At 40.7% G+C, this 14,601-nt stretch overlaps 1 protein-coding gene across 1 annotated transcript in view; it reads left to right on the top strand.

Moving 5' to 3' along the window:
- The first annotated feature begins 2,811 nt into the window (after positions 1–2,811).
- LOC125137719 (KRAB domain-containing protein 5-like) overlaps positions 2,812–14,601 on the top strand; it is a 47,882-nt gene continuing 36,092 nt past the window's right edge. Inside the window, exons 1-3 of the mRNA XM_047798712.1 lie at positions 2,812–3,021; positions 5,245–5,371; positions 5,885–5,980. Coding sequence (XP_047654668.1) covers positions 3,007–3,021; positions 5,245–5,371; positions 5,885–5,980 — 238 coding nt within the window. The 5' untranslated portion in view covers positions 2,812–3,006. The remainder of the gene's footprint in view (positions 3,022–5,244; positions 5,372–5,884; positions 5,981–14,601) is intronic.

Below are 14,601 nucleotides of genomic sequence, written 5' to 3' on the forward strand. Positions count from 1 at the left end.
TTGCAAGACTTTTAAATCTTCCAACAGCCTTCATTTTCTAATCTCTGACCACTCTCTGCAACCTCCCCCCAAGACCCATTTATTCCCCATCTCCCTTGGACTACTCACAGGTACCCATTTGAAAGTATTAAGCTTTGGGAGTCAAGGAAGACTTAGTCCATATTATAACAAGTTTGTTGGTGGGTAGGGAAATTACCTTTAAAGAACTGTGTAAGTTAGTGCTTTGTGCTTGTCACTGAGGATGTAGGCAGCTTTTAGGTTAAATATCAGTGCTTTTTTGTTTTTTTCTTCCTAAGAGTTTTGAGGTGCTTTTTGTTTTGTTTAGGCATGTGTAAGTTTCCAGGCCAGGGATGGAAGCTGCACCACAGCAGTGACCTGAGCCACAGCATTGAAAATGCTGGATGCTAGGCCACCTGGGAATTCCAGCTTTTGAGATTTTTATGAGATAGTCTTAAGTTTTATTGTCAATGTGTTAAATGCCAGGCGATATGACATGTGCCCTCCATTCTTTTTTTTTTTTAATTTTTTTTTGTCTTTTTGCCTTTTCTAGGGCCGCTCCTGTGGCATATGGAGGTTCCCAGGCAAGGGGTCTAATCAGAGCTGTAGCCTTGGGCCTATGCCGGAGCAACAGCAATGCAGGATCCGAGCCGCATCTGCAACCTACGTGACAGCTCACGGTAACGCCAGACCCTTAACCCACTAAGCAAGGCCAGGGACCGAACCCGCAACCTCATGGTTCCTAGTCAGATGCATTAACCACTGCACCACGATGGGATCTCCTGCCCTCCATTCTTGAGAACTGAATCTCAGAAGTTAATCTGGCAAGGACATCTAGCTAGTTAAGTGGGCCACTTGGATGCAGACCTAGTCTGTCAGGTATTGCTACCTCTCAATTTGTGTTTTGTCTGTTCTTACTGACAAAACTCACTAATGCTGGGGTGAATAATCCCTTGCTTTTCCCCTTACACTTTTTTGGACTATGTCATCAAAAGTGAATAAGTGTGAACCTATCAAATATGACAAAGAGGAGGTACTTTGAGATGGAAGCAGAGGGAAGCCTAGGATGCAGAGGGCTTATGAAGGGGCAGTAGGCAGTATAGTTGAGTGATACTTGTCTTTTGGCTTTCTAAATGAAGGTCTTCCAACCAAGAAGAAATCTTTAATTTTATGAAGTCCACAGTGTTCCTCGTTTTTCTTCCTGGTCTGCCTTTTTGAGTTGTGTGTGAAAACTGAAAGCTCATGAGCACCATGTCCCAACCCAAGCTCGTGGTGATTTTCTTCTGTATAGTACACTTTTAATAGTTTTGCATTGAAAAGTGTCTGTGAGTGCTTGTGAGTGAATTGGGTGTAAGTTGTAAAGTTGTGCCTGTGTTCATTTCATGCCAGATGGTCACCAAGGAGTCATTCCTTAATTCTTTTTGGGGAGGTGGTGGGATATTGTCTCCTTGGCAGTGTGATTATCTAAAGTGGAAGGGATTCATGTGTTGTGCCAGGAGGGGGCACTGTGTCCGTGACTCTGAGGAGGGGGCGTGGCCTACACTTCCCACAGAGGGGAGGTGTGGTCAGGGGCTGGGAGGGGGCGAAGCCCTCCTCTGTGACCCAGTGTGCCTTCAGGGGCCTGGTGGGTGAGGCTCTGCAGGCAGCTAGGAGGGGTTGTGTCTACTCTGGCTCCCCCTGGGCTCCAGCTGGAACCGGTGGCCCCCCTCTCTGCTATCAAAGCTCCAACATCTTTGGATTCATGGGGGTTTTGGCTTCAGGACATCAGGGGGCTGTGTCTGTGCAGACAGGAGCTGGGTTTCCTCACAACCGAGGTGACCCTGGGAGGACAATGTGAGGAGAACTGGGAAAATGTGGGGAGATCTCCCTGGGTGGGACTGACTGCCAAGGGTGTCTGTCTTCAGAGGACACAAGAGGGGCTCCATGTGGAAAACTGGGTTTTTGGTTGGATTTGTGTGTGGTAGAGATAGTGTGTGGTAGGTGGAGGCCAGGTTTCCCAGCACCCTTCCCAGTGGAGACTGTCCTTCCCCTGTGATGTGTCCTTGTCCCCTTGTGTGAAGTTAGCTGACCTGGCAGTGGGGGGTTTAGTTCTGACTCTCTGGTGTTCCTCTGGTCTGGGCACCTGTTTTGCTGCCCGTGTCACCCTGTGTTGGTGACTGAAGCTTCACCGTATAGTGTGTAGTCAGGGTGAGAGATGGCTCCAGCCTGTTCTCCTCTCTGAGGATCCCTTTGGCTCTTTTGGGTTCCACACAAAGAACAGAAGGATTTGCTCTATCATGGAAACAGTTTCAAGCTCCTGGTCTCTGAAGTTGGAGGCTCCCTTACCTCCAAACAGGGGGTCACAAAACAAAAAATTGTATGAATCCTTGTGGCCCTGGGAAGGAAGGGGATGAAAAGGCCTAAGGACTCTGGGTCATTTTGGAAGGATTCTTAGAGCAAAACTTCATACAGCCTTGATGCAATTCCATGACCAGTATTAAGAAATAGCATCAGATGTGTGCTCCCAGAGACACTGTCTGTTGTTCCTCAGGAAGCATCAGTGTTGTTTCATTAAGAGCTCCAGAGGATTGTAAGGTGAGGCCAAGGAGGTGAGCATGTGAGCTCCTGCATGTGTTTGTGGGAGTTCTGAGCAAGCTTTAGCCCAAAGAGAGGCAAGAGAGTCTGCCCCATAGGGCTTCTGAAGGGAAAAGTCAGTGCGGTCCCCATACCCTATGTGAGCCGAATGTTGGGACATCTGTATGGGGATGAACACATGTAGCTAAGCAGGAACAATCTCACTTTGTTCTTCATGTAGGAAGGGACTGTTCCTGAATCTTTTCTGAGACAAAGTCTGGAGAGTTTGGCCTTTTCAACATTTCAAAGTTGGCCTTGGAAATATAGCTTGTGGGTGTGGTGGGCACAGGGGAGAGAGCTTTTACCTATGATGGTGGATTCTCAAGATGCTGATGTGATTCCTCCACACAGTACCGATGAGAAAGTGACCCAGAGCTGGAGGAAGAAGAGGAGGAAATGGCAGCTTCTCAGGTAACCGTCCTGACCTAGGTTGGAGTCTGTGTCTGCTTTTCCTCCTGAAATGCCATGAATTGAGAATGTCAGAATCATGAATTCTCTCCTTCTGATATTCTTGCCTGGTGAGGATGTTCTCAAGTACCTTTTTCTTGTGCACTTAAGGTAGTCAGGATCAGCTCTTAAAAAGGCTGTCACTCTGCCCCAGAGCCTTTTCACCCTTGTCTGCATCCAGGCTCCCTGTTCAACATGAATTGCATGAATCATTACCTGTCAAGGGTTGAAACTATTCCCTTGGTGAGACATCAACATGGGAAGGCGTTGGTATCCAAGCTCCCATTGGAATGGGTTCCATTCTTTGGGGTTTGGGGGAAGCCAGTGAAAATGTATTGATTATTTTACATCTGGATGCAACATATTCTATTTGGAATGAGATTAAGAAAATGCAGAAATAAACAGGGTGACCTTAGTAGGCTTGAATCCCTCATAAGATTCCGAGGGAACACAAAGTAGAAGAGACTGTTCTCCATGTTGTTACAAAGGGTTGACTCTTAAATGAAGTAGTAGGAACACAGAATATGGGAGGTTTATACAATATGGAAACTTTATGGTTTGAAATTTGTTTAAAATTAGACTAACATTTTTTTTCATGATAGATTGAGAAGATGATTTCCCTGTTTTTGCAAGAAATGCCCAAGCAATGATAATATGTCCTTTTTTAGTGTGGTTTGGCCACCTGCTATGCATTTATCCTATTAACACCTGATCTTTATTGCTTTGGGTGCTTTCTTTGAGATTCCAGCACTAAGACCTTCATGTAATTTTCCACTTCAAAAGGGTCTTGGAAATATTTAGTAAGTGGTATGGAGAAATCATCTCAGTCAATGTGGAAATGCCATAGCTTTTTAGTTTCTCTTTCCTTGATGCTGGTTTTGAACTATGAACTCTCAACTGAGTTGAGTAGAGGTTGTACCTTTTGTAAGTGGAGGTTGTCATCAGTCAAGCCTAGGTTCTGATAGTTTTCATTATACTCCACACACACACACACCCATTATAGACGTAATCTTCCTCACTTGTTTTCTTACAAAGGATCCTACTAGTAAAATATATTCAGTCGTATTCAGTTCCTAACACATAGCTAAGCACAAATGATAAAGCATTTCACAGTAATAAATGATTTGAAGTGATAGTACTAATGTATCATAAATATGGTCTCACCCTACATATTATGAATATCATTTAGAAAGTCAATTTATCAAATTTACTTACATATGATCTTGATGTCACTGACATGGGTATTTTCCTCTGTGTCTCCTTTAATATGTACTAAGTGCCCATTGAAATGTACAATCTGTGTGCATGAAATGTCAACAGTATTTGATCCACATTGTCTGGATTCCATTAATCTTCCAGCTAAAGAAAGTGCTATAAGCATACATGAGGGTTGTCGTTATGTGTTTTTCCGTGTTCTCTTGAGATGAATTTTAGTTTATGTGAGTCAAACCCATACTCTCAAGTTTCTTGACAGTTTCACCAAATATAAAAGTGGAATAGTAATATTTTTCTTAAATATTTATGTGATGTGTTCACTACTTTTTAAAAATGTTCAGTATACAGTACATAGTAAATAGACAAACCAATGGTACTGTTATGCTTATTATTCTATTAAATGCATAAAATCCATAAACACTTTCAGTTCCAAGTTAACCATGACTTCTTACCTTTCCTTCCTATGTCTGTGGTATTGAAATTGTGGCTCATGAATCAGAGTATCATTAGTAGCATCATTAGCTAAACACGGAGCTTGTTAAAAAGTAGACCCATAGGCCCCATCCCAGAATGCCTGCATGAGAATCAGTTTTGACAGTATCTCCAGTGTACTTGCCAAGTCATTCAAAAGTAAAAGTTCTATATCTACCTCACTGTGGATTTTCCCTCTGAGAAATACACACATTTTACCTAGTATAAACACTCAAAAATGCTTGTGTCTGTGCAGATATCATCATTTTCTAATTACTGTTCCATGGAAGTTCACTTTGTATAGCAGTTTTATGGATCCCGTGTCATCCCCTTTAAGGGAGGTAGAGATATGGTAGAGAATACTACTGTTTCAAATATATAGTATTGAATGTTTGAAGACATTAAAAACATTAAAAGCATTTCTTTTGACTTGCTGCTTTCATCTTGAGTCACATAATGACCTCAGCTTTGGCCACATGGCATGTGCCCTTTCCATTTCAGGGACTTCTGACAGTCAAGGATGTGGCCATCGATTTCTCTCCAGAGGAGTGGGAATGTCTGGACCTCGGTCAACGGGACCTGTACAGAGATGTGATGATAGAGATCTATAGGCACCTGGTCTCCTTGGGTGAGGACCCCTTCCTTCCAGAATTCCTTTTCTCCCCACTGGGTGTGGGATCCTGCATTTGCAGAATGTCTCCTGCCATTTTCTTGCCCATACAAGAGATTTTCAGACCCCACCATTTTAGGAGTAACTGAGAGATGGTGGGTGCAGGTAGAAAGGCTTCATAATGAGGCATCCTCGTTCTAACCGAAGTCCTCCTTGAGGAAAGCTGCCTCCTTCACTTTAGATTATTTGCAGTTCTGGAAGTTCATATGTATGAAGAGCTCTGCCGGCCTCTTAAAATCAGATTTGGACCTTTTACTTTTGACTCAGTAGTACTTAGATGGGGAAGAGAGGAACTGCTTTTTACCTGTCAGTCAGGGTCTGAAATGTGCTTTCAAAAGGCAGTATCTGGGGAAATTACTGCCTAGGATGTTTTACCATTCTACAGTACCATCTCTTGCACCTGAGTCCAATCCCTAGATTGGATATTGGTGAATCTCTAGGAAAACGTTTGTTTTTCTTTCCAATGAACAGAGTATGTTATCTCTAAGCCAGACCTGGTTCGCCTGTTGGAACAAAAGACAGATCCCTGGGATGTGAAGGGAATGGAGACAGTAGCCATACAGCCAGGTATGTGTGCATGGGTGGAGCAGATGACACAAGAAGCTTACAATAGGCTTTGGGAAGATGTGCTTCAATGGCACTGATTTTTGAGAAACACGGGTTTATTCTGCCTCTGTCTCAGAGCGACATCTGCTGCCTAAACTTGTGTTCCTTAGCCCTCCATGTGTTCTCCTTCACCATGGAGGATTCTCTCTCACATCCACATGGAGAGCCAGAATCCTGGTCTTGACCTGTGAGGACCTGAATGTCCTGGCTGTTGTTTTTTTATTTTTTCTTTTCTGACTCTTTTAGGGCCATACCCAGGGTTAGTGGAGGTTCCCAGACTAAGGGTCAAATCAGAGCTGTAGCTGCCAGTCTACACTGCATCCACAGCAATTCGGGATCTGAGCTGAGTTCGTGACCTAAACCACACCTCTTGGAAACACCAGATCCTTAGCCCACTGAGCGAGGCTAGAGACTGAACCCATGTCTTCATGGATACTGGTCAGATTCATTTCCTCTGAGCCGTGATGAGAACTCCAACCTGGCTCTTTTTCCATTGCTTTTGTGTCCTAGGAAAGGCTGTGCACATTTCTGAGTAACTCTTTGTTAAGGTCTTTTTTCATGCTCTGTTTCTTCATCTAGTCAGAAGTGAGTGAGGAGAGTCGTGGAAACACTGGAATTTGGTGCCAACATTCTAGGAGCAGTGGGGACAGATAGTGTATGTTTTCTGCTTTCAAATGCCCAATCCCATGGAAACTTGGACCATGACCCTAGAAAGTTCAGACTAAGTAACTGTATCAAAGCATAATTCACCTTCCTAAATGTACCCTCGAATTTACTTCATAATATCATTATTTTGGTAGGAACTAACATGCAACATGTTAAGTATATTTTCCTCAATTATCAGTGCTATAAGAATATGTCTAGGAGTTCCCGTTGTGGCGCAGTGGTTAACGAATCTGACTAGGAACCATGAGGTTGTGGATTCGATTCCTGGACTTGCTCAGTGGGTTAAGGATCTAGCGTTGCCATGAGCTGTGGTGTGGATTGTTTACACAGCTTTGATCCTGTGTTGCTGTGGCTATGGCATAGGCCAGTGGTTAGAATTCCAATTAGACCCCTAGCCTGGGAACCTCCATATGCTGTGGTAGCAGCTCTAGAAAAGGCATAAAGACCAAAGAAAAAGTATATGTCTAATTACTCATAGAATTCTTCAGCAAATTAATGCATAGCGGAATACAAATTACACCCCACAATCATTAAAAGTCCAAATTCTTCTTTAATTCCTGAAGAACCATCCTTTTCTAAATGTGCCTTTTTTAACCTGAAGCTTCTCAGGAGTGTGTTCTGTGTTTTCACTTTCAGATGAGTTTTATATCAAAATCACCCATAATAGTAGATTTAAAGTATCAACTATAACACATTCTAAATAGCACATATTTAGCTAGACGTCAATCAGATAATTAGCCATCGCACCATATCTATGAAAATGTTTGGTTCATAAGTATAAGATTGCTTCAAACAGAAAATATTCTTTTTTTTTAAATTGATTTCTGGATACCTGTTGTGGCTTAGTGCATTAAGAACCCAACATACAGAGTTCCCCTTGTGGCACAGTGGAAGCGAATCTGACTAGTATCCATGAGCATTTGGGTTCATCCCTGACCTAACTCTGATTTGACCCCTAGCCTGGGAACTTCCTTACATTGCAGGTGTGTCCCCCCCAAAAAAATCTATTTCCCTCAAGGTTTCATGAATCATAGTATATTTAATTTCAAACACTTATTCTATAAGTATATGATTCTTTGCATATGTTACAACTTTCATGTTGTTCCTTCATTTATAAAGATTTTATTTGTATTCTAAAGAATACATCACAACCTTAATATTTTTGTATGTATTATAGCACTCTATCCATAATGAATTTCTTAAATTTTTCTTTGTCATTTAAATCCTTATTCATTCAAATTTTTAGTTCAGTTTTATATGACCAACTATAACCCATATATTGTGAAATTCTGCCTGCAACACATGCCACTGCCTCAGAGTATTTGCTTTTTTTCATTTTAAAAAATGTTGTTAGAATATAGTTGCTTTACAAGGTTGTAATAACTTACAAGAGAGTGATTGAATTACACATATTCACACTTCCATTCTTTTTCAGATTATTTTCCTTTATAGAATATCACAGAATATTGGATTGAGTTCCCTGTGCTATACAGCAGGTCCCGATAGGCCAGTTTTTCCACATATCACAGTGTGTATATGTCAATCCTCATCCCCCAATCTAGTCCTTCTCCCACTTGTCCTCTTTGGTAACCATAAGTGTGTTTTCAAAGTCTGTATATCTGTTGCTGTTCTGCAAATGAGTTCATTTGTCTGCTTTAAGATTCCACATGTAAGTGATATCCTATGATATTTGTCTTTTGCTGTCTAACTTCACTTAGTATGGTAATCTGCAGGTCCATCCATGTTGCTTCACATGGCATTGTTTCAATCATTTTTACTGGTACTATTCCATTGTATATATTCATCACACTCTATTGGCAGTAGACATTTAGGTTGCTTCCATGTCTTGGTAATTGTAAATAGTGCTGCAAAGAATATTGGGGTGCATGTATCTTTTTGAATTAAGGTTTTGTGTGGGTAGATGCCCAGAAGGTGGATTGCTAGATCATATAGTAGTTCTGTTTTTCATTTTTTGGGGAAGCTGCATACTGTTTTCCATAGTGGTTGTATCAATTGAAATTCCCACCAACAGTGCTGGAGGGTTTTCTTTCCTTTCACCCTCTCCAGCATTTAATGTTTGTAGTCTTTTTGATGATGGCCATTCTGACTGGTGTAATATGGTATACCTCATAGTAGTTTTGATTTGTATTTCTCTAATAACAGCAGTGTTGAACATCTTTTTGTGTATTTTTTGGCCATCGGTATATCTTCCTTGGGGAAACGTCCACTTAGATGCTCCCATGTTAGGGTTATTTCCAGCTTTTGCCTCTTCAGATAATTTTCTGTGATCCTTTCTCTCCCTCTTTCAACTCCTATCACCCCTGTAATGGGTATATTGGTGCATTGCCTGTTGTCCCAAAGTTCTCTTAGACTATCCTCATTTCTTTTCCTTCTGCTTCCTTTATTCCATTGCATATCAGTGATTTCCAGCAGTCTGTCTTCCACCTCCCTTATTCATTCTGCTGCCTGCTGTATTCTGCTCTTGGTTCCTTCTTGTGAATTTTTCATTTTGGTTATCATGTAGTTCATGTCTGTTTCTTTATTCCTTAAATCTATTTCTTTGTTAAGTATTTCTTATCATTTATCCATCTTTGCCCCCAGTTTTTTTGTGAGATCTTGGATCATCTTTACTACTATTACTTTAATTTTTTTTTTTTCTTTTAGGGCCATACCCATGGCATATGGAAGTTCCCAGGCTATGGGTCCAATCGGAGCCATAGCTGGCTACTTACACTATAGCTCCTAACAATGCTGGATCCTTAAGCCACTGAGCAATGCCAGGGATTGAACCCATGTCCTCATGGATACTAGTCAGATTCCTTTCTGCTGAGCCACAATGGGAACCCCCTCATTATGCTAAAGTATTTTTAATGTAGGTTGCTTGCCTCCACTTCACTTAGCTGTTTTTCTGGGTTTTTGTCTTTTCCTTCATCTGGCACATGTTTCTCTGTTACTTCATTTTGTGTAGCTTTCTGTGTGCTGTCTTTTTGGAAGGCTACATGTTTGTACCTTCTTGCTTCTGGAGTGGGCAACTTTGTGGGTGAAGTTGATACAGGGGCTTGTGGCAGGCTTCCTGGTGGAAGGGACTGGTTCCTGCCCATGGGTAGGTGGACCTGAGTCTTGTTCCTCTGGGTGTGATTAGAAAGGTGGCTGTGTCCCTAGAGGACTTTAGGCAGCCTATTTTCTACTGGGTTCCAATCCTGTTTGTTGTTGGGCCTGGGGCTTCTCAGCCTTGATGGATGGGGCCAGAGTTTTCCAAAGAGGTGGCCTCCAGGGGAGCTCACACCTATGATTATTCCCTGGGCCCACCAGCTCCAATGTCCTGGCCTTACAGTAAGTCACAGCTGAGCCGTTCTTTGCCAGGAGACCCTCCAAAAGCCGCAGGTAGTTCTGAAGTAGATTCTTATGGAGTCCCTGCTTTGTCCTGGGACCCAGTGCACATGAAAACCTTTGTGTGCCCTGCAAGAGTAGAGTCTTTCTTTTCCCCAGACCTGTGGTGCTCCTGTGCTTTCAGTGTCAAATTGCCTGGGGACTTTTATTCCAAATACCAGATTTCTGGGCTAGGAATCTGATAGGGTTTGGGAACTCCTGTTGGAGAGCCTCTGCAATATAGTGATTTTCCAATCTATGAGATGCCTCCCTGGTGGGCTCATATTGATAAAGCTCCTCTACTGCCATCTTGATGTTGCTTCTTCTTTGTCTTTGTGTGTAGGATATGTTTTTTGGTATCTTCCAGTCTGTCTTTTTAATGACTGTTCAGCAGTGATTTGTTAATTTTGGTGTTTCTGTGAAAAGAGGTGAGTTCGAGGCTTTCTGCTCCACCTTCTTATATCTGAATATGTGAAACATTTCCTTTTTATAGATGTGTAGTCCCTGTTCAACGTGAGAATTATTTAGACAGATTACTTTTACAGTGCATGCTGTGTTCAGATTCCTCGGCAACTAATTGTCTCATTTTTGCTTCACAGTTCTTAAACAATTGCTTCCTTTTCTAGGACAAGTTTACCAAAATGAGTTAATTTTCATTTTTCTTCCTGGTATATTAAGAATGTAATTGACAATTTTCAACTCAGCAGACTGAAGACAATATGATGTTGCATTCAAATTTGAGTGCCCGATATGTGTATTGCCAGTAAAAATGTGTTCTTGAATGATTACCCCTCCATTGTTCATTCTTTCTGTAATTTCTTTGTTTTTCTTGGTTAATGGTCAGTGTCATAGTTTGTCTTTATGAGTGCTTATGGAAAGCATCTAAATCATGCCTCCATTTGTTGAGGCATTTATATTTCTTTTATGTGAGAAGAACTTTTGAATTGGACGTAATTATTGAAATGTTTATGATTTTGTCAATGTTAGGTGTTAATGCATTTTTAATTTTTGGAAAAAGAAACAGAAAAATACCCTGTTAACTATTTGAATTAGACAGTTATGTTTATTTGTTGATATTTATATGTTTATATTTGCATGTTTGTGCTACTGAACTGCTGAAATTTTCATCTTGAGAAACAGACTCAGTACTTGTTGAACAATCATATTCTTGTTTCCCTCAATTCCATTCTCAAGGTTGCCTTTAACCCAATGCATTGTTTCCTCAGATGTACCCAGGTTTTTCCATGTGATCTCATTTCATTTGACTCTTCTGCTTTTGGAAATTAAGGCCTTGTCCACTGCATCACTGGCAAATATTTGCTGCCATTCCATAGGTTGTCTTGTCTTCTTTTTGAGAATACATTTTATTGAAGTATAGGAAATTTTAAAAATGTGGTAGTTTCAGGTATATAGCAAAATATGTCCTTTATACACATGCACATACCTTTTCCTTTTTGGGATCTTTGTCCATCTAAATTATCACACAGGATTGAGTAGATACTCTGTACTATAGAGTAGGCCATTGCTACCTCTCTTGTTTATGTATAGTAGTGTTTGTTTGTCATTCCTCAATGCCCAGATTCATCTGCCTCCCACCCATTTCCCATTTGGTCTGATAGATTTGGTTTCAGAATCATTGGGTAATTTCTTTTTTGTATATTCTAGTGCATCATTTCTATGCAACTCCATATATTAGTGATCTCATATGATATTTGTCTTTTTCAATCTGATTTCATCTAGTATGACAATTTTTATGTCCATCCATGTTGCTTCAAATGGCCTTGTATTTTATGGATGAGTAATAATAGTCCTCTGTATGTTTGTATCACATTTTCTTTATCCATTCTTCTGTTGATGAGCATTTAATTTACTTCCATATCTTACCTATTGGAAACAGTACTGCCCTGAATATTGGGGTGCATGTATGTTTTCAAATTACGGTTTTCTCCAGATAGATGGCCAGAACTGGAATTGCTGGATCATAGGGTAATTTTATATTTAGTTTTCTAAGGCACCTCCGTACTATTCTCCATAGTGGTTGCACTAGCTTACATTCCCTGCAAGAGTGGAGGAGGTTTCCCTTTGTTCCACACCTATTCCAGCATTTACTATTTGCAGACTTTTTGATGATGGCCATTCTGACTGGTATGAGGCAATAAGTCCTTGGATTTTTTCTAAATTTTTACTTTTTAAAAAATCTTGACTGCCATGCTTACAACATATGGAAGTGTCTGGGCTAGATGCTGAAGTGGAGCTTCAGTTGTGGCCTACACCACAGCCTGCAGCACTAGTGAAGCACTGAATCTCAAGAACATCTGGGACCTCTGGTGCAGCTTACATATCACTTGATCCCAAATGAACTTCCTGAAGCCAGGAATCAAACCAGCATCTTCAGGGAGACAGTTTTGTGAGTCCTTGACCCACGGAGCCACAACAGGATCTTCTCTTTTAATTTTGATTTGCATTTCTCTCATCGTTAGTGGTGTTGACCATCTTTTCATTTGCTTTTTGCCCTTCTGTCTGTCTTTGGAGAACTGTTGTTTAGAATTGAGGTCCATTTTCTAATTAGGTTGTTTGTTTTTTGGTATAAACCTGTATGAGACATTTGAATATTTTGGAAAGCTCTTTGTTGTTGGTTGCATCATTGGCAAGGATTTTCTCACAGTCTGTGGGTTGTCTTTTCATTTAGTGTATGTTTTCCTTTCCAGTACAAAAGCTTTGTAGCTGACTAAGGTCCCATTTCTGTATTTTTGTGTTTCCTTTCATTCCTCTAAGAGGTGGGTCACAAAGCTTATTGCTGCAATTTATGGCAAAGGTTTTTCTGCCTATATTTTCCTCTAGGAGTTTAGGTGCTTTTGGAGTGTATTTTTGTGGATGGTGTTAGCGAGTGTACTAATATCATTTTTTGAACGTGTAGTTGTCCGGTGTTCCCCAGCATCACTTATTGAAGGTACCATATTTTATCCATTGTATACTGTTGTCTGTCATGCCATAGATTAGTTGTGCCTAGGTGCATGGGTTTCTGATCCACTGACCTATACTTCTGTTTTGGTGCCAATACCATCCTGTTTTAATCAGTGTAGCTTTGTAGTAAAGTCTGAAGTGATGGAGCCTGACTCCCTAGCTTAATTTTCCTTTCTCTTGATGGCTTTGACGATTCAGAGTGTTTTGTGTTATCATATACATTTTGAAACATTTTCTTCTACTTCTGAGAAAAATGCCATTGTTAATTTAAAAGGGATGGGTACTGACTCTGTAGGTGTACTTGGGTAGTATAGTCCTTTGGAAAATGTTGATTCTTCCAATCCAAAGTGTGGTAGAGCTTACAGTCAGTTTGTGTTATCCTTGTTGCCCTTTATCAGTATCCTGTAGTTTTGAGAGTATAGGCATTTTGCCTCTTTAGGTAGATATATTTCCAGATATTATTTTCTCTTTGATGGGATGGCAAATGCAATTGTTTCCTTAGTAGATCTCTTATCTTGCATTGTAAGTGTCTAGGAATGGAAGCTATTTCTATGTATTATTTTTGTATTCTATATCTTTACCATATTTATTGATCAGCTCTAACAGTTTTCTGGTATGTTTTGGATTTTCTATGTATCACGTCATCTGCACAGAGTGACATTTTTACTTATTTTCTAATTCGGATTCCCTTTCTTTCTTTCTTTTTTTTTTTTTTTTCCTCTGAATGACATGACTAGGACATCCAAAACCATGTTGAGTCACAGGGGTGAGACTGGACATCCTTGTTGTGTTCCCAGTCTTAGTGGAAATGTTTTCGTCTTTTCTTTTTTTAATTTAATTTTTATTGTTATTTCCCCCAACACACTTTTTTTTTCTACCGTACAGCATGAGGACCCAGTTATACATATATGTATACAGAATTTATTCTCTCATTGTCATGCTGTGTTTTAAATATCTAGACATAATTCTCAGTGTTCCTCTTTTCACCATTGAGAATTAATGTTAGCTATGTGGTCAACATATATGTCTTTTCCGATGTAGATGTAACTTCCCTCTATGCCCACTTTCTGGAGAGATTTTATCAGAACTTGGTATTGATAGTTGTCAAAAGCTTTTTCAGCATCTGCTGACTTGATCACAGTTTTTATTCTTCACTAGGTTTATGTGGTTTATATCATTCATTTATTTGCACAGACCAAAGAATCCTTGCATACCATAGATGAACCCCACTTGATCATGTTGTATTGTCTTTTTTTTTTTTGTCTTTTTGTCTTTTTTGCTATTTCTTGGGCCGCTCCAGCGGCATATGGAGGTTCCCATGCTAGGGGTCGAATCAGAGCTGTAGCCACCGGCCTACACCAGAGCCACAGCAACTCGGGATCCAAGCCACGTCTGGGACCTACACCACAGCTCACGGCAACGCCGGACCCTTAACCCTGCTGAGCAAGGGCAGGGACCGAACCCGCAACCTCATGGCTCCTAGTCGGATTCGTTAACCACTGCGCCACGATGGGGACTCCGTGTATTGTCTTTTAAATGTATCATTTGATTCTGTCTGCCAATATTTTGTTGAGGGGTTTTAC

The sequence above is a fragment of the Phacochoerus africanus genome, chromosome 10 (genome assembly GCF_016906955.1).
Source record: "Phacochoerus africanus isolate WHEZ1 chromosome 10, ROS_Pafr_v1, whole genome shotgun sequence".
Taxonomy (NCBI): Eukaryota; Metazoa; Chordata; class Mammalia; order Artiodactyla; family Suidae; genus Phacochoerus; species Phacochoerus africanus.